The sequence below is a fragment of the Perna viridis genome, chromosome 6 (genome assembly GCF_037379345.1).
Source record: "Perna viridis isolate PV_CMFRI_1.1 ecotype Kerala chromosome 6, ASM3737934v1, whole genome shotgun sequence".
NCBI classification, from domain to species: domain Eukaryota; kingdom Metazoa; phylum Mollusca; class Bivalvia; order Mytilida; family Mytilidae; genus Perna; species Perna viridis.
This window is the reverse complement of record NC_142450.1, coordinates 37,396,718-37,416,396: the sequence shown is the minus strand read 5'-3', so window position 1 is coordinate 37,416,396 and position 19,679 is coordinate 37,396,718. Positions and strand designations below refer to the sequence as shown.

General features: G+C 32.1%; 2 protein-coding genes across 4 annotated transcripts in view; one reads left to right on the top strand and one right to left on the bottom strand.

Moving 5' to 3' along the window:
• The window catches only part of LOC148614807 (ATP-dependent RNA helicase DHX33-like), a 30,354-nt gene extending 23,659 nt beyond the window's left edge, over positions 1 to 6,695 (bottom strand). The window contains exon 1 of one of the 2 annotated variants that reach the window (XM_088589206.1): positions 6,666 to 6,695. Coding sequence is in view for 1 of the 2 variants with exons in the window: in XM_088589204.1 (XP_088445330.1) it covers positions 337 to 377 (41 nt within the window). In the remaining variant the exon portion in view is untranslated. Of the gene's footprint in view, positions 1 to 336; positions 472 to 6,665 lie in introns of those variants that run through there. The other variant, XM_088589204.1, reaches the window with a different exon arrangement.
• On the top strand, positions 132 to 19,402 carry LOC148614806 (activating molecule in BECN1-regulated autophagy protein 1-like). Of its 2 annotated transcripts, none has more exons than XM_088589202.1 (16): positions 132 to 247; positions 7,342 to 7,501; positions 8,474 to 8,532; positions 9,034 to 9,217; positions 9,399 to 9,574; positions 10,208 to 10,306; positions 10,881 to 11,002; positions 11,915 to 13,153; positions 13,820 to 13,928; positions 15,101 to 15,243; positions 15,831 to 15,941; positions 16,826 to 17,011; positions 17,352 to 17,449; positions 17,705 to 17,761; positions 18,327 to 18,466; positions 19,139 to 19,402. In XM_088589202.1, exons 2-16 carry the CDS (start codon positions 7,379 to 7,381, stop codon positions 19,332 to 19,334), a joined length of 3,042 nt encoding a protein of 1,013 aa, XP_088445328.1. In that variant the 5' UTR covers positions 132 to 247; positions 7,342 to 7,378; the 3' UTR covers positions 19,335 to 19,402. The 2 variants fall into 2 exon arrangements, with proteins under 2 accessions (XP_088445328.1, XP_088445329.1); XM_088589203.1 differs by having other exon boundaries at positions 149 to 247; positions 7,345 to 7,501.
• Positions 19,403 to 19,679: the final 277 nt, after the last annotated feature.

Here is a 19,679-nt window from a genome sequence, read left to right as displayed (position 1 = left end):
TTTGAAAACATAATGACATGCTCCATATACAAAATATAAAGAACAGATCAAATACTTTGACAGTAAATTGTTATCATATAATCCTTTTTTTAGCTAAACTTCACAATAACAAACTATTCGCCTTAATCATACCCTTATTCACGCTATTCCCCTATTTCCAATTTCCGGTTGATATGGGGTGAAAAGTTCATGGATTTTTATTTATATTAGACCAGAGCCCGGCAGAGTACTGTTAAGACTTATTCAGGTAAAGAAAATTCTTTATATATATATATATCTTACTTGAAAGAAGTGAATATGCTTAAACTGGAAAAACTGTGGTGTACATGTACTTACTCAGTCTGAAATTCGCTGCATATTCGGGGTAAAAAACACATTCCATTTCTTGGCTTTTGTCATCATTGTCTATTTGAACTTTACCTGAACATGATCCGTTCTAATAATAGTCCTATAAAATCAAATATTATCTGTGCGACATTTTATTTTTATGCACAAGTTTGATTGACTGATGACTGGTGTGGAAAGTCTACACTGTCATTGACATTGTAACTGTTTCGAAGTGGAAGTTTAAAAAATTCCTTTTACATTGTATAAGCTACATGTAGGATTGATTTCAGTTTGAATGTTTGTCCGTTTTTTTTTTGGGTATTAATGTAAATCTTTATTGGGCATTGTGAATTCATTAGAATTAACATGAAGCGTATTATTATGCAATAAAAAAAGAACATGTCCACTTCAACAGCTGGAACATTACATGCTCCAACTTCTTACACTGCAACATTCATTGCCTATTTATATTACAAATGTTAATCAGGTTTAATATGATTGCTTAAATAGTTGGATGCGTAATGGATAGTACAGGATATGGATGCAGCAATCAGTTTTTATTAGAAATGCCTCTGTTGCAAGGGTTCATCACAAAATATTTAATACAAATTGCATGTACATGTAGTAGGACATGTAGGATTGAACAAGGGACAAAATAAGCACTCTTCTTTATGGCCTGTGGCATACAAATTTCTTGATTGGCAATTTCATACTGTCAATATTTCGAAAGGAAGTTTTGGTGGATTTAAAGAGTTATGGCCAATTAGGGGTCTTATCTACATGTAATCAGTGTCCTAGCTAGGGCAAAATGGAGGTGCACCATGCCCCTCTGCCCCTTTTGAGTATCCCCTTAGAGTCCATTTACAATTATCTGAATGTCCTTTTAAGATTACAGTCTTGTTCATTAATTACCCCAAACCAATTAAGAAGTGTCACCTTCATTAACTTGATCCTTTTGTAATTAACCCTCAGGTAATACCCTGGTAAATATCAGTGATTGTTAGCTGATCAGAGTTATCAGGTGATGATTGACAAGTAGAAAATTGGTCTCGATACGATTGGATCTATCACCATTTTTTTGGAAAGTGAATCATTGGTTGATAATAAATTTCTACTGCACAATAAATATCACATATATTTTTAAGTGAACAGGCCTAAGTTTTGTAGAACCATTGCATGTTGCACATGTTAGTTTATTCAAAATGTCAGTCACCTCCATTATAATTTCAATATTTTTACATGTTCTATATCTTCAACAGTACAGGAATTTTTTCAAAAGTTATGAGTGCAATAGTTATAAGAAACAACATTCGTCTTAATTGAATAAGATTTTCAAATTTAATTAGAGCAATATTGAATATTTGTTTCATTTCATGCACCATTTCACCTCATAATATTGCATAAATGTAAACAACCTCTTGCCCTTAATCACATCTAAGGCGTGGTAGAATCTGTAGAGGATTTTCAAGTCTTGTTCTAGTTTCATTTTTCTTTCTAATGTGGAATGTATTGAAATCCTTGATCGATCTTCATTTTATTGTTTACTTGTGGGTTCTCAAAAGGCTGCATTACAATGCAAAATCTTCTATTTTATTTTTTTTAACATTTTTACAATGTTAAACTGGATATTGTGTAATTTTCAATCTGTATTTTTACTCAAAAAGATTTTTTTGCTTTTATTACTGAACTCAATACTCTGTCTATGGCCAATTTCCATGCATTTGAATGGTAGACTAGGACCCAATCTCATGAAATAACAGAGTCGCATGACAAGACTTTCATACCATACTGCATTAATATTCCCATAGAGTTTTATTGTGAAATGTATATTTTTAGGATTTAAAATAAAAATATGTAAATTGATTCAATAAAACTTTCCCTTATGTAGCATTTCTAAGGACATCTGAAAGATTAATTTCAAGATAAAAAAGTAGGGTGAGTCCACAAAGATATGACAGAAAAGTAGTCTTGAACTATAAATAGCCATTTTCTCTACTTTCACTTTCATTTTGCACTCATCAAACCAATCTTTTCAGTAGAACACCTTTATGTTATAAATGTTAAATTTTCTTAACAAAAAGTTTGTGATCTTATAGTGCTATGTTTACTCTTTTTCATAAGTTATTGTTCATATCTTTTGACAAAACATTAGTTTGTAGAAAGGTAAAAAGAAACTGCACTACATTTTTATACCCTCCATGTTTTGACGTACACCTGCTCAGGGATATGCAATGCAATAGTGGTAACTAATCTCCAAGTGCAATACAAATATTCTTCTGGTAATATGGAATATGTGTTTTCTAATTCTTAAAGGAGGCACCTGCAGAAGGTCTTTTAATACAGGAAGGGTGGCATTCATATATTTATGAAATAAAACTTATTCAGTTTACAAAATATGATGCGACACTGAGTCTGTCCATTCATACATTGCCCCACCTTCATTTTCAAAAGTTGGCAGATATGGAATAAGAATGAAAATGTACAAGAAAAGAAAGAAATGAAGGAAGATATTTCTGACTTAATGCAAACATAAATCTTCAGGGCTCAAGCTACTGGAGAAAAACAGGGGAAAGCGACTTCTCTTTGAGAGAGACACTAGAGAGAAGTGGAGATGAACAGGGAGAAGTAAACACGTATGCGCATCATTTACTAACACCCTTTTTTAATTATATGTGTTATAAGTTACTTACATGCATACAATATAAGCAGGCATTTTTACATGTTTATTTTCTTTTTGTTTAGATAAATGTTAATTTTTCTTTTAGCTACATGTACAAGTAACTAAATATTTTGGACAAAATGAAATCAGCCTGCTGACAGAATAATTGGCTGTATTATATATTCATGAAATTGAATTTCTAATCAGTACCTTTACGCCTTTCCAAATTTATTACAGCGAAATTAATATACATGTATATTATTGATTAAAGCAAAACTTCTTGCTATGCATTGTCCTATTGAATTTGTGTTTTTTTTTGACAGTACTGGAATAGAAAATTTCAGGTAGTGACATTCTGTTGGAATTTTCATTTTGTTGGTTTTTTCCCTGGTCCCACTTAACCCATAATTATTTTTGTACAAAATATCAAGTCTCTTGATATAAGGTGATTTATTATCAAATTTGTAGAAATTTTTTATTTCTCATGTAACTAATTGCAAATTTCTAAGTTATAATAATACTTATTGGACCACATTAATTTTGGAAAGAATTTTATTTTGTGTCAAAATCCCAATTCAGAGTTTTATCAAGATTGAAAGATGTGTCTATTCTCTCCCAGCTGTGCTGTGGCCTATAAAGGGAAAAACAACTCAGACAACAGAAAAGAAAAGTGATCTGATGTGACATCTCTTTGACATACGATACAATTATATACAATACTATATAACAAACTTGTCAACTCTTAATGAACATGTGATCTGCTGTGTAAATTTTGCTTTATGCTACATTTGGTCTTCAAAATTTTTATCCCATTCACTGATTGTCAACTCTGTGGTTTTAGAGGAGATGTGTACACAAAAGGTTACCGTCTAAGCATTACCATATATCTCCCTTCTTGGTGGAGGAAAATTTCCTTATGGGGTAATGATATATTAGTAATCTAATTATTTAAGTTGCCCTCCCTGTATGTGGTGGGCTTTAGGACTAGATAACAAGACTCCACCATCATCAGTATTTTCAATAGGGGGTTCATAATCATTTCCAGCTCCCAAGTTAGTTTCTACAACAATTGCAGTTTGATTCTGGTTACCATCATTAATATTTTAGCTAGGCTTTAAAAAAGATCACTTCTTTTGTTTTGGGTCTAGGTTAAAAAAAATGTCTTCAGTGGCATTTTCAATTTCAAATGGGACCGTAAGTCCACACTTTTTTGATATTATCAAATTATTTAAATTCTTTAAAACAATGTTATTGTTCTTTCAAACACATAAATGTTCATGAATACGTAATCTCAACAAATGGACAAAGCACCATTTCATTCCCCGGTCCCTAAATCCCCTTAAAACGTGGTGATCAAAACACACACCTGCAGCTAATATCAAAGTACTCATGTACTGAATTAATTTATATCCATTGTTTAAATTTTTATGCTTCAAATAATTAATGAATTGCAAAAATATGGGAAAAAAGCAAAGTATGGGGGTCAAATTCAAATTTACATGTAACTCTCGAAAACAAGCTTATTGTAAATTTTTAATATTGAACTTTTTGATTTATTTATTAATTTGCCATTCTGATTACGAAGGGCATTTAATAAACACAAAACAAAAATCGTGATGCATCGCAGCATACTGTGAACCAGTTTGCGAAATATTCAGATTGGATGTTCGTTTACATGGAACACCTAGATGAATTGACACAAAACTTCCAACATACTGTATAATTGAACTACAAACTACTAGTTGGCCTTTCCCAGTTTCTACATGTACATGCTTATGTTTTTGAAAACCAAGTGACAGATATGACTTTAAGTCTCCTCATATTTCTTTTTATTACATTGGTACATTATGCACAAAATGTATATTCGGGAATGAATCTGAAATTGTATTACATTTTGCCACACCAAATTTTAGGAAGACTTGGATTAATTTTTTTTCAGAAATTAGGGGCAAAAACATGCATTTTTCTTTTGCCTGTATAAAAACTTGAGTAAAAGTGAAATGGTCTCATATAAATTTTACTACAAGGTGCCATACCACAAAAGGAAGACTTGGATTGATTTTTTGGGTTGTGACTTGAGCCAAGTATGAATAAGGGGCTACAAAGGGAACAGAAACAAGTTTTTTTTTTCTCTAATTTCTGACTGATAACATGAATAAAAGGGAATGGATCACTTTGACATTGTACCATAAGGTGCCATATCCCCACAGTAAGATAAGAATTGAATTTGATTTGTATGTGTTGACTGGAACCATTTAGGAATAAGGGCCAAAAAGTGACCTCTTCAGTTCTGGTCAAAATTTTATCCTGTGTCAAATGTCCAGTGATAATCAGTGGGACAAAATGTGGAATAGCAGCTATGGCCAGCTAGGTGTAGATTTTGAAGACCAAATGTATCATAAACAAACTTTGATTTACACATCAAATGTTCATTAAGCAAAATTTACACAGCAGATCACATGTTCATTAAGAGTTGACAAGTTTGTTGTACAGTATTGTATATAATTGTATCGTATGTCAAAGAGATGTCACATCAGATCACTTTTCTTTTCTGTTGTCTGAGCAAGTTTGAATTGTGTCCATACTTACCCCCCAACTGTTCAAAACCTGTGCAGGTCCGGGTGTTAAAAGAATAGGCCTGCAGCAGCGCTAAGCTTGTCATAAAAGGCGACTAAATAGTGCTCAGAACCCTAGCCGGGGGCTAGGGCACTCTGCCCACAGAGCAACTGGGATGTGTACCCCAGGTGGTGGAATGGGGTACCCCTGGTGTGTTACATGCTGGGGTTGTCAGGCTATAATACGGAAAACCTGACCGCAAACCATAGTGGTGCACCATGTTGGGAAAGATGCCACGTTCCTTGCACGTTAAAGAACCCTACTGTGGTATTCTCCCGTAGTAGGAACCATAGGGCTCTGCCACAGAAGGCTAAATTGTCCGACCCTACCCACCTCTCCCTATTTCCAGTGGCAATCAAAATTTGTCGACCCCATTGTCCTTGTGTCCCATCCCTTTTTCATTTCATCATCATTTCATGTTCATTTTATCATCAATTTCATGTTCATCGTCTGAATATAGCTGAAATATTGCTGCTAGGACGTTAAACCCCAACAAACAAACAAACAAACAAACCCAACTGTTCAACGTTCATCCTCTGTGTTTGTATCAAGCTGCGCCCTGCAAAGCATTTTATTTCGTATTATATTGGTTTATACATGATGATGTACATTTTGTATGCAGAACACAAAGAGCTTGTTTTGTAGTACATGTATCTATCACATTGACTTTAATGTCTGCCAAAGTCAAATGAATAATCATTTTTAATATGGTAGCTTATGTATGTTGTGCGTGTCTGCATTTTACAAAATTTCTGTAATGTAAAACTTGTCAGAAGGAAATTTAAATTAACTGAATATTATTGTGCATTTGATATCAACATGCATTTCTATTGTTCACGAATATCATGTTGGTTGCTGATACCTATACCAGTAGGTCAATTAGTGTATGGTGTCTCTTCAATATACCTGTATTAGTCCAGACAGGTAGTACTGACCATTACATATATATATCCATGTTTTATTGATCAGCAATTCACCTGTAGGGCTTGTTTGACCGTGTCAGGGGGTCATGGTGTCAAATCAAATGTAGAAGTACCAACTTATCTCATTAATCTTAATTTACCATGATTCTGTTATTGTCCTATATTATAACTCAGCCATGTTATTGTTGTACTTAAGTATGTAATGGATTTAAAATTAGACAGAACCTGTTATGTATAATTTATATTGTGAATAGGATTACTATTGGAGTGTAATGATGATTGATATTATCACTTTCAATGTTTGTGTAGTTTTATTTTCACAAAACACTTTTAGTTATTTAATTCATTTTATCGTAGTAAACAAATTTTATGATTGAAATCAAAAACAGAGATCATGGGCCACTTGCTCTAAAAATGCAAAAGTGATCCAAAAAGATAGGAGAGGCATACCCAGTACCAGACAAATAGCTGGTCATCCCAGGTAGTCAGTTAGACATGTATGACATGAGATTTACTTTTTTCACAGCTGTTATCAGTGTTCTGGCTATCATGCAAAAAAAAAGATGTACTTAAATACCAGTAATTCTACTTTGAAATAGTGTTGGACTTCTGATTACTTGTCACAGCATCTTGATTGATTTTAATGGGACTATATAACTAGGAGCATTCCCTAGTTAAACATATCAGAATGATAATCTAGATGATCTTTACCTTTGAACCTGCTACTAGTATGTTTGTCTATTGACAGCTTTAGGCATTGTGAACAATGTCTAATAGGTTCTTTAAGGATTTCAATTTTCTTTTTTTTATTTCCAGCAGAATGATGTAAAAAGACTTGCCTAGAACTGGAAGAATGTCAAATATAACAAAGTTTCTATGCAGTCGAGAATTAGGATCATGTTATACGAAATGGACACCTACAAATAAAGTGGAAAATTTTTACGATGAGATAGCTAGTAAACCTGTAGTTAATAAGGTATCATACATGTATAAATATTCAGATATTGTTTGACAAGGACTTTTAAGACTTAGGCTTTAGAATATACCATCATGAAAGGTATAAGAAAATACCAACAAGTGACTGACCCTCATTAAACAAATGACATAAAAAAATCAAATACAGTATTACTACAATGTATGACAAGGTTTTCTTAAGGAGGTAGGCCTAGGGTAAGGGACACAACTCTTACAAATCATTGGAACGTTTGTATTCAGCATTTTACATCAATCTTATGTAAGCATTAAAGTAACTTAGACTGATTTCATTCCATTTCAAAAGAAAGCTTGATAGGCTTTAGTGAAATTGAAAATGATACAAACAAAAATCACTAATTTCAAGAGTTATTTCCCTTACCTTAAATGTAGATCTACCTCTTTAAAACAATTGTAAAGATATTCATTAAAAATTCAATTTGGACAAAAATAGGGAAAAGAAAGATAAGTTTAATATCAAGGAGGTTTAAATTTTTAATTTAAAATGTTTTTAATTTTAAATGTTTAAATTTAATCATGTAAGGTTTTGAATAATTGTTGATTTTCATTGAACTGGTGATACATTTTCATCTCGATTGTTGAGTAAAATTGAGTTAGTGTATACATGTATCTCTAACATGAAATGAACTTGAGAAAATATTGAAACATGTAATTAATGGGAGACAAAGCTGGCATGTGTCATTTAAACTTTTAAGTTTCAACAGGAAATCTCAAAATGAAGTTACACTTTTTTTTGTAAATAAAAGCTGCTTTCAAAACTGAAAAAAAATCTTTCAGAAATTCAAGTTGTCCAAACATGAAATGGTACATAATAAAATAATTTTTCCATACCAAAATTGCACTTTCCCTAGAACAACAGGAATGAGGAACCCTAGAACGCTGAGACTGCCTGCCATATAAGAGTAAATTTAGGAAACAGTGTATTTATAGACCAATATTATCTTTTGTGTTACAGGCTTGTTCTTTGTCGAGAAGATGTAGAGCCACATTTTTGATAGATTTCAGTCCAGATAGGTAAGTCAATTTTTAATATATTAAATAAAGTCATAGTCTGACTGACTCTTAATGGAGATTTTGATGCATTAACAAAATCTCTGGTCTGATAACTTTCGTTCATGAGGAAAAATGTAAAAAAAAATTATTCAATTACAGAACTGTAAAAAATGGAATGTTAATGGGGTGTCTATTTTTTTAAATGTACTGTCACCATTGAAAACTATGATGCTCTAATGTAAGTAAGTAATTATAAACAACACTATTAAGTAACAAAATTTAGACAAACTAAAAATATTGATATTAAAAAAAAAGGCCCTAAGCTACACACAATTGTAAATAAATGTTAAGAGAGCTACCAATGAACTATTACCCATTAAATAAAGAAGTATTGTGTAGCTTATACTGACATGTAAATTAGAATTATGATACTTGTATAATTACACTAATAGAGTACATGTTTATATCTTTGTTTTTTTTTTTTTTTTTTTTTTGTTTTACTGATTTAAAATGTATTATCAGAACAAAGATAGCTTCAACCCATGGAGACCACAGTGTAAGGATTACAGAGGCCGCTACGGGGAAATGTACTCATGTCTTAGAAGGACATCCTAGAACTCCTTGGTGTTTAGCTTTCCATCCATCATCTAATCAAATTGTAGCTTCTGGCTGCCTTGACGGAGAGGTCAGAATCTGGGACCTTTTTGTAAGTAGAAGAATATTGTTATTCTTGTATCACAACATGAATTTTGTTGTTAAATCAGTAAACATTATTTTAGATAAATTACTCACCAACCAATTTGTATAATTAATAACTATCAAAGGAATTTTTTAACATATGAATCAAATTTTTTGTTGATAAAAAAATGTTTTTTTTTCTTTGACAGGGTGGTGGATCAGAAGTTTGGCGTTGCGAAGACCACACAGTGATTGCTTCCCTTGCTTTCCACCCCACAGACAATGTCCTGGTTTTTGCTGCAGGAAATAAAATCTATTTTTGGGATTGGAATAAACCAGAGCCTTTCGCATGCTGTTCTACTAAACATGATTATGAGAGAGTCAGGTTGGTATAGAGAGAAAGTACCAATCCAAAAAACTTACAAAGTTACTGTCTATAAAAATCAGACTGGACGTGATTTATGATGTCAAAAACCCACCAAGTTCACTTTATTTCTAATTTAGAAACATTTACAGACTACATAACCAGTTCAGTTGTTGCACTTTTGAGATATAAATTATACAGATTGTGTATGACATTGGCACTTTCCAAAGTATTGTTCTTATTTCTGTTTTGATTGGTTGGTTCTGGTAGGAGGTGAAAGTATGGTTTTATCAAAAATACAGAACTGAATAAAGAAAGGACTATCTTATGTAAAAATGTAGCATATGTAGATTGAAAAAAAGTATTGTTTGTTCATTGGGTTTTTCTGCACCATAAATCACCTCAACTATTGGCAGTGTCTAAATTTTGTATGGACCGGTACTTAAATAATTTGACATTTTCTTTATACCCTAACTCAGGTTAGTATTCTTCATATTATAATTACATTTTAAGTCCTTAGCAAATGTCTTTAGTTAACATTTTCATAAAAAGTCAGTGAAAGAATTGTAATATGTATTAGCATTATTACGTTTCTATGGTTACCAATACAAAATAGGTACATATGTATTTAAAATAAACATTTTACATTTTCAGGTGGATAAAATTCCACCCCCATGGCCATCATCTTTACACTGGTATTACAAACAATACCACACTACAACAGTCTTCATCATCTAGAGTGTCATATCTGAGGTAATTTATACATTATATAAAAATGCACTTTGTTTTTACTTCAAGAAAAAAATCATCGTTGTTTGAATTTAATTTAGGATTTAAGCATTGCTTAAGTATTAAGAATATTATGCCTTCCCATGCTTAAATAACCAATTATAAATATGAACAGTCATGAATAATTTCAGGTATAATATGGTATCATAAGATGTTAAAATCCAATTATCCTATATATTTTAGGATGTTTTGGCAGCCATTTTGTCATTTTATATTAATGTTTTGAGTACAACACAAATTTTAACTTAAGTTTTGTTGTGGTATCAGTTTATACTTTATGGAATATTTAAACAGGATTGTTGAACATGAGTTCCTTTTATATTAGCTGCCACCAATATGAGTATTTTGATGTATGAACAACTGGACCATTAAAAATGAACAACATCTGACAATGAAAAACTTAATTGTTAAGAAAGTTAATAATAATCCTTAAAGAATCGGTGAGTTAGTAAACTTGTATACAAACAAAATTGATTGAGTCAAGTTAGTTGCTATCCTACTAGGTCTTTACATTTATGTATGATGTGTTGTATTGTAGTGGCAGTAATTCGGGTCAGAGGTCAAGAACTAGGGCCCTGAGTAATGTGTATGATAACCTTGTGAATTGTTTCCAGACATATCAGAGAGGGAGAGTTATTAATCTAGCTACTACTGGATCAGGTAATCTTCTATAGCAATATTATAGATAGACTGAATATTCTTTGTCTACTGTACATTTGGAAATTTAGTGATTCTTTTATTATTTTGAAAAATACAATTGATTAAGGTGTCATAGTCAATAAGTTTAAGCTTGTGTAATGGAAATTTTAAAAAAATCAGGATAAAGTATTTTCTCACTACCACTAAAATTTAACAAAATCATTATAATTGATGCACTTTTAATTTTACAGTTTTTCAAAATGGTGGTTGTAGAAATTTTTTGGGTACACAGTATTTTAACAGATGATTGTATCTTTAAAAATGCTTAAAACTATTTGCACTTACTTTTATGAAGGTAAACATTGTACTTTGCTGGAGTATCTATGACAAAAAAGTGTTAAAACTGTTGTCTTATCAATTGGTGGTTGGGTAATATTATAATTAAATTTAAGTACCATTCCACATAAAGTTCTGACACTGCCAATAGAAAGGTGATTCATTTTGAAGAAAACCCTCCAGTACAAATGATGCTTTTTCAGTCTACATATGCTATATTTTCACATAATGATTAACATTTCTGCTTCCAGATCTGCACTTTTTAGAAAATCATTCATTCATTTCCCACAAAAATCAACCAAATAAAATCAAGAATGATAACTCTTGCAAAGTATATTTTTTATCTCAAAAGCCCAACAACCAAATGAAAAACTAAGGCTAGTTATGTGATCAGTAACTGTTTAAGAAATAAAACTGAATTTAGTGGGTTTTTAACATGCCTTCTGTCTGATTTTAAGAAAAACTGGTAATTAAATGTTTCCTCAGAAACAGGTAATATGTGTCTACATGTAGTTATTCATGTCAATTTCATATAGAATGGGTAATAAAACTAAAAAAACTTTGTTTAATATGTACAAGGTTAATTAATTAATTAAGGTCCAGTTGCCAGTGATACAGACTTGGACAGACCTCAGTCACCAGTCCATGAAGAGGGACTTAGTTTTGCGAGACAGTATGCTAGACACATGACTGAAACCCTATCATCAGGAGGTGCTACAAGTAGTGCAGTAGCTGATGAACCAGAGCCCTCTACAAGTTGTGTTCCCCCTGTACTTTCAGAAGATCTGTCCTGGAGTCCTCCACCTAGGATTGCACCTCAAGAGATGGAGATTGATCTAGAGGAGCCATCTATTATTCCTCCACAACCTCGTCCTGTAGTAATCGTCCCCTCATCTCACAGCAGAGCTGCTGGACCCTCCCATGTTACAAGACAGGGAGCAGGAATTATTGGTTCTAGAGGTGGTCGAAGAGGTAATATATTTCAGAGGCAAATATATGGTCAAGGTGGTGCCTCTGGATCCACACCTTCTTCTGACAGAAGTGCTCTCCCAGGATCTACATTAGATCATTCAGAATGTGATGGACATTGTGATGTATGTAGGAACTATAACATGAGACTTTTGTGTAGAAACAATCAGTCATTACTTCAACAACGTCAGGCTGAACTAGAGAGTCGCCAAAGATACTGCAGAAATCGTCTCATAGCTTTACGAAGACGACATTCAAATATACCAAGGTTTAATGAAAGGTCATCCATTCACAGTGATAACACATTTCCTGAAAGATCCTCATCAACTATCTTAAGTAGGCTAGCACGATCAGTTCAGACTTCTAATTCTTCGTCTTTTCAATCTAATGATAGTGCTGATACAATAAGTAACCCTGTATCTTCAGAACATAGTGCTTCAGGACTTGAATCTAGTCAGGCTAATGAACATTCTGATAATCAAGGGGCGAATGCTAATTCTACATCCTCCTTGACAACAGAACAGAGTTCACCTGGTAACCAATCACAACAAGGAACCAATCCTGTGTCAACAGATGGTGAAAGTGCTACTTGTGTCTCTGCTCTGACTGAAAATTACGCCAATATTCATAGTAACTTTGTTTCAATAACTACACGTCTAGAACAGGAAATGAATGAGTTAGATAGAAGAATAAATGATCTGAGAAATAGTTTCCAGGAAAGTATACGACAATTACAAGTAGATCATGGTTTAGGAGAGGAAGTTTCTCACCGAGATCGTGATGTACCTCTCAATCAACAGGTCACACGTCCAGTGATAACAGTTACAGGTTGTAGAGAATCACATGAAAATGAACAGAATCAGCAAGGTATTAGTTTCTTTGATTTCTACATATTCAATACACATTAGAAAAAAAAAACGTGAAACTTTGCAGGTCCCTATAACCTATCAGTTTATCAAAAAAGTAAGGTTGAAAAATAAACATGTTTTTCACATGTTTAGGACAAACACATGATAAACATAGCACTTCATATCTAATGACAGTCATTTTCTATATATCACTTAAGAAAACACATTTCAATTACATGCATGAAAACATATTTCTATATAGGTCATGTAATATGTCATATGAAGCACATGGAAACATGTGATGCTATTTTTACTGTGTAACAGTTTAAAGATAAGGTTTCAAAAGAAAATAACTTCCGGTAGAAATCACAATTAAAACAATCATCATAACTCAGAGATTATTTCCTCGTTTTTATTGTTTAATAGAAAAATTAACAGTTTATTTTAATTTTTAACTATCATTAGATACTAAAAATAAAAATTGAGGCAAATTAATGAATAGTTTTATAATTTTTACAAAAGAAAAGTATTTTTGTCATCTTTCTGGGGAATAGTTAACATAATAACAGTGTGTATACATTGGATGTATTTTAGTGTATTCTATTGCTCATTATTTGTAGGAATAATTTTATAACCACCTCATCTTAATTTGTAGGTTTCAGTATTTTATTTTCGTAATTTTTAGGTAACCAGCAGAGTCGTGATAGGACCCATTTGCTGGAAACAGCTTTACGTACATCAGTTTCTAGTCCCAGACAATCTCAACCTCAGCCTGTTGTCTCATTAAATCAGAGGTTAGTGTTGATGAACATATTTTATTTGCTAAAAAAATGAACTGGACAAAAGTAAACCATACTTATTCAGTCTTTTTCATATATACATAAATATAAAGAAAGAGAACATACTTTAATAATATATGAACTACATATAATATCTATAATGAGTGTAACTCTTAAGTTGGCTGGAAAGAAAAAGTAGTTTGGAGAAGGGATGTGGGGTGATGAACTTTAACACAGTAAAAACATTTAAAAATATAAGTTTCAATTATGAATCAATAAGAAATCTTTGTTAGCCTTACGTAAACTGAAAAACCTGTTGAAGATTGCAAATGTTTTCCTAGTGTGTTATTTCTTGGCTTACAGAGTGTGAATTTTTTTGTGTTTAGTGGGTAAGTATCAACATTGACAGAGAGCCAGATTTAGTTATTAAATAAAGTTTATCAAAGGTGATTATTTGATACTTTTAATATAAATGTTGTTTTGCAAATTTTGAGAGGCAACTTCTAATGTGAGTATGTAGATAAGTGATCCTAATTTATCTAAATATTGTCTACCCTACAAACTGACAACTTCACTCAAAATGGTATCTCTGTGTCACCTTCTGACTGATCTGGTAATGTATTGACTTACTTCAGACTTGACTTAATTCCTTTTCTCCTGAGGGAGATTAGGGCTGTAAACGATTCTTCTCCATCCTTCATGATACGGAGCTGATCTTGCCGCCTCTGTCCACGTTCCTAATCCCATATTGTGTCTCTCTGGTTTATTACATTTGACCCAATAAATAGATGATATACTAACATTATAAGTCAAGTTCAGCGTTTATAATGTCATGTTGGCAGATGTAATCAGTGTGTAAAATAATTGTAACTTGTTAATTTTGTGTGTGTTCACTAAAAAATACCAGTACTATAAAATTAATTATTGTATTCGTTCTTTGTTTGAAAAAACTATGCTTCATCAAATATTTAATCAAAATCCGATGCTTGGATAAAATCAATCAGAACTGCTTGTCCATTTCCACTTCACTAAACAATAACCTGGGATACAGAATGAATGAATTGTTTAGAAGTACTCACCGTAATTGTAGTGATCCAAGGTCAAAAGTTTTTTCCATTTTGCTGTATAGTTCCTACAAAGTAAATTTACTTCTCTAAGAACAGTGTAACAAGTACTGTGTATAATAGTTGCAGAACAGAAGCACCATCAAACACCTGGCAGACCTTACAGAGGCACCATCTGCATCCTCATTATTCTGTCAGTATTCTTGATGATACTATAAATAGACCACAGGATGCTGTACAGAGAGCTATAAACCACACAATAGCAGGTCAGTGTTACAACAAAAATGCCCAGACACAGAGAATATTTTACTCTTGTTGTTATTGGATATACTTACATTATGCACAAATTTAAGTTAACTAAAATTAGGAAGCAAAGTAAACACTGATTGTTAGTGAAGCTTTTATTGACTCCATGGTAAAAATGGGTTTGATTTAAAAAAGAAACAACGGTGTGGAGGAAAATCAGGTCTGTAAAAAGTGAATGAAAGTGTACAAATATATCAAACTTCAAGACACTACTTGAAAGCTATCCTCATTTCACATTGGTACATAGGTAATTCATAGAAATGACTAAAAATATATACATTTGGCAAGGGCTGTTGCATTTTACATGTATATGTTTGAATTAAGATAGCATATGTACCTTTACATTTAAGACATGAAAGTTTTTATTCTTTTAACTTACGTATACTGGTCTGAAATATCTTAAGTACTGTGAAAGTACTTATACATATTATCCATTTATTTGTACTGAGGGAAATTTCACATCATAAATTTAAGAATCCATAAACCAACAATTTATCTGCAATCCATGAGTAAAAGTACCTCCACAGTATGTAATACTTATTCACAGGTGCATTTATGGGTCGAGGAGAAGCAGCAGTAGCTAGCAATATAGTGAATCAAACATATCGTATCCAATACTGGGACATGGTTGCAGAACCAGTACCTGATATATCTGATGGTAGGTCACTAATATTATACACCTGCAAGCTTTTATATTACTGCAAAAATGAAAAAAAATCTTACAGCCATGTAAAGTTTTGACATATTAATTGAATTATGAATATTAGGTTGTATTACATAAAACCCTGATGCAAACTTTATAAGAACATTTTCTTACTGTGCCAGTAACTTTATGTTGTGTCAAACATTTGATAAATTTTCAAATTCAGAGCTGCATTAACCTTGAATGTTGTGTCCACATTTGATAAATTTTCAAATTCAGAGCTGCATTAACCTTGAATGTTGTGTCCACATTTGATAAATTTTCAAATTCAGAGCTACATTAACCTTGAATGTTGTGTCCACATTTGATAAATTTTCAAATTCAGAGCTGCATTAACCTTGAATGTTGTGTCCACATTTGATAAATTTTCAAATTCAGAGCTACATTAACCTTGAATGTTGTGTCCACATTTGATAAATTTTCAAATTCAGAGCTGCATTAACCTTGAATGTTGTGTCCACATTTGATAAATTTTCAAATTTAGAGCTGCATTAACCTTGAATGTTGTGTCCACATTAGCCCAAACTCTTTTATGTTTAACTTCTGATGTTATTTCAACTGCATCTAAAATGCATCTTATAAAAAAATACTTTTGACTGCTTTTTGAAAATAAAATCCACATCCTATTCAGAAAGTTTTGTTTACTCAAGTTAGTATCTTTGTAGTATTACTTTTTGTGGTGTAATAGTTTTAGCTATTTTACAGTTGACAAAAAGGTATGATAAAAAATATTCTCTAAAAAGTCTTCTCCACAGAGGAATAATAAGATTGGTATTCTGAAGTGAAACAAATTTGTTCAACTAAATTGGTTCATATGATAAAATGTTTTCCATTTACAGAAAAAGCCAATATAATAGTTCCATACTGTAAACTCCATAATGACGCCAGCTGTGATGTTTCCCAGGATGGTACATTATTAGCCACTTTCGCTCCCAGTCACCGTGGTTTTCCTGATGACAACATACTCGCTGTTTACTCTCTAAAACCAGAAAACTTAGGAGATTGTCTCTATACAAAAAGTTTTGGTAGGAATATCTTAAACAGATTATTTGTGTTTTATTTTACAAAGCTTGGATTTTGGTTTTATTTTGTTGATTTGGTATGAGAGGGTGACTTTTTTTAAGAATAATTTTGGTTATGACAGTATGATATCTAGAAATATGGTTGAGAGGAAATTTAAATGTCAGATTTTGAAAAATCAGGACTTAAAACAAAATTAACACAACTGAAAGCAATAAATAGGATGCTAAATTAAATCAACAACTTAGACACATATACATTTTACTTAAAAAGTCTTACACAGTGGTTATGAGTAGTGCAGGTCTGCTCAATAAATTAAAGAACAAAATGAAATATATTTTGTAGGTCCTAATGCAATATCTGTGAGTATATCACCTAGAAATCAGCATGTACTGGTGGGCTTAGCTGCTAAGAGGCTTATCTGGGTGTTTAATACAAATCAGGTATAACAATTTATTCTTGGTAATAGAGTGAGGCTGTCTGTAGTGACAAATAGGTTAAAGGGGAAAAAGAACTTAGCATTTTATGACTTACAGATTTAGCTTACCCATTTAATAATTTAAATGCTGCTCTAAAAATATTCCTAAATTGTTTTGAATGGTGTTATTCTTCAAAAGTTTTTTTTAAATTATTTAGTAATAAATTTATTATAGTTTTCCTTTTCTGTGAAGAAGACCATTATATGATTTTTTTTTCAGCTTGTTGGACAGATTTACAAGTTAGAAACACAGAAAGCAGGAGAAAAGTCAACTAAGGTATGACATCAGGCATAAAAATCCCTGAAAACCAGACACTTTCAAACCAGTTGAACATCAGAACCCGATCAGAATCTTGGCATAAAAGTAGAATACATTGATTGATTACAGACACAGAACTGACATACAAACTTAACATTTGTAGTATCAAATACTTTCCATGATCAGTTTTAAGAAGTATTGACACTTGATCACTAAAACAGTTTACTGGTAATGATGTATTAAGAGTAATTTTTAAAAAATGGCAAAAGATGGAACCAAGTTTAGAAACTTTGCGCTACATGCCAATTGCATTATGGACAGTACTACAGTAGGTCAATGTAGTAGTATACGGGTACTGTGAACATATTCATTTTTCGCTGTATACTAATATTTCATGATTTTCAGGGTGGACAGAATTGCGATCAGCAGTACCTGCATAATTGATTTTCAACACTGTATTCTGCAAATATAATTTTTTGTAAGAGCGAAAATTGATATCTATGAATATGTCTGCATGAAAAAATATGTGAATAAAAGCAACTGCAAAATTTAATATGTTTACAGTACTCATATTCTCTTCCAGCATATAATGGATATCACACATCCATGTAATTTGGACATCAGGGCTCATGTTAGTGTTAACTCAGCTCGATGGTTACCAACACCTGGACATGGTTTAGTTTATGGTACTAACCGTGGTGACCTACAGATCTGTCGACCTGGGTACGTACTAAACAAGGGCTTCTTTCTTCCTCAATAATACTAGTTCATTTTTGATGGCCCATCTTCACAAGATTAATTGAGCAATGTGATCTGAGTGGAGTTGACCAATGCTATTTTATTTTATCACAATTTTCCAATGATATTATAAATGTTAACTTGACAATAGTACATTTCTTCTTCATTTGTAGCAATGACTTGTTTTCACTCTACAACCCTGATACATTTACAAATAGATACTGGTACTTATTAATCTCTTAATAGAATCAGTAATGGGCCATCAAACCACTTATTTAACAGTAATATGGTTTGCCTTTAACTACTGACAAAGTGAGGCTTCTTCTGTTAGACAAAGTTTCCCGATTTGTTCCTTAATCAAACAAAGATATGTACACTAAGTTTGTTATTTTTATTATACCACAGATCTGTAGCAGAGGGAGTAAACTGTTTTACCTGAGTCTGTCATTCAATAGCACATTTTTTTCGTAAGAAAAGTCTCAGGCTGTTGATATTTTTTATGAAGCTTAATGTAGGTGTACTGAATCGTGGTATGTTTTTTGTACTAATATATCCAATGCCAGTTAGCCATAAAAAAATTTCCTTTTACAGTGATGATTGAAAGCAGGGATATTTACTAGTGAGTTGTCACTCATAGAGTTCTTGTTTCATTTTCAGGTGTTTAAAGGTTACAGATGATGAAGAAGAACCTCCCAAAACTAATTCCTCCATACAGCGTCGTGATTTGATGCACATGCTTGGTGGAATGTCACGTACTCCAGTGACCGTCAATACTATAGCTACACAAACACCTGCAGTCAGGAGAACAATGTCTACACAAACTGACCAATCAGATTCTAATGTTATTGTATGAATATTCATATTGATACATGTATGTATTAGTCAATAAATATATTAAAAAAAAATTGTTTAAAACAGCAAGAGGTTAGTTTATTGTGGAATGAGATTATTAACATGAAATACAAAGATGAAAGTGAATCAATCATATTGAATTTAATGAAAACTACAACATATATATATTATCATTAGTTCCTCAGTTTAGAGCTACATGTGAGTCTTTAAAAGTAGTCTACTGAATAATATCAATTTTTTTATGTAAGTAAATTTTGTGATAAATTTGACAGGTCTGACTACATATTTCATGATTAAAACAGTTCCCCATTTTTTATAAATAAAAAGATCTGCAGGTTAAACGAAA

Excerpts from the sequence above, each read along its gene's own strand:
- LOC148614806 (XM_088589202.1), top strand. The coding sequence starts at position 7,379 with ATGTCAAATATAACAAAGTTTCTATGCAGTCGAGAATTAGGATCATGT. Across the intron at positions 9,575-10,207 it reads CATGATTATGAGAGAGTCAG|GTGGATAAAATTCCACCCCC; the intron begins GTTGGTATAGAG and ends TTACATTTTCAG. Across the intron at positions 13,154-13,819 it reads AAATGAACAGAATCAGCAAG|GTAACCAGCAGAGTCGTGAT; the intron begins GTATTAGTTTCT and ends CGTAATTTTTAG.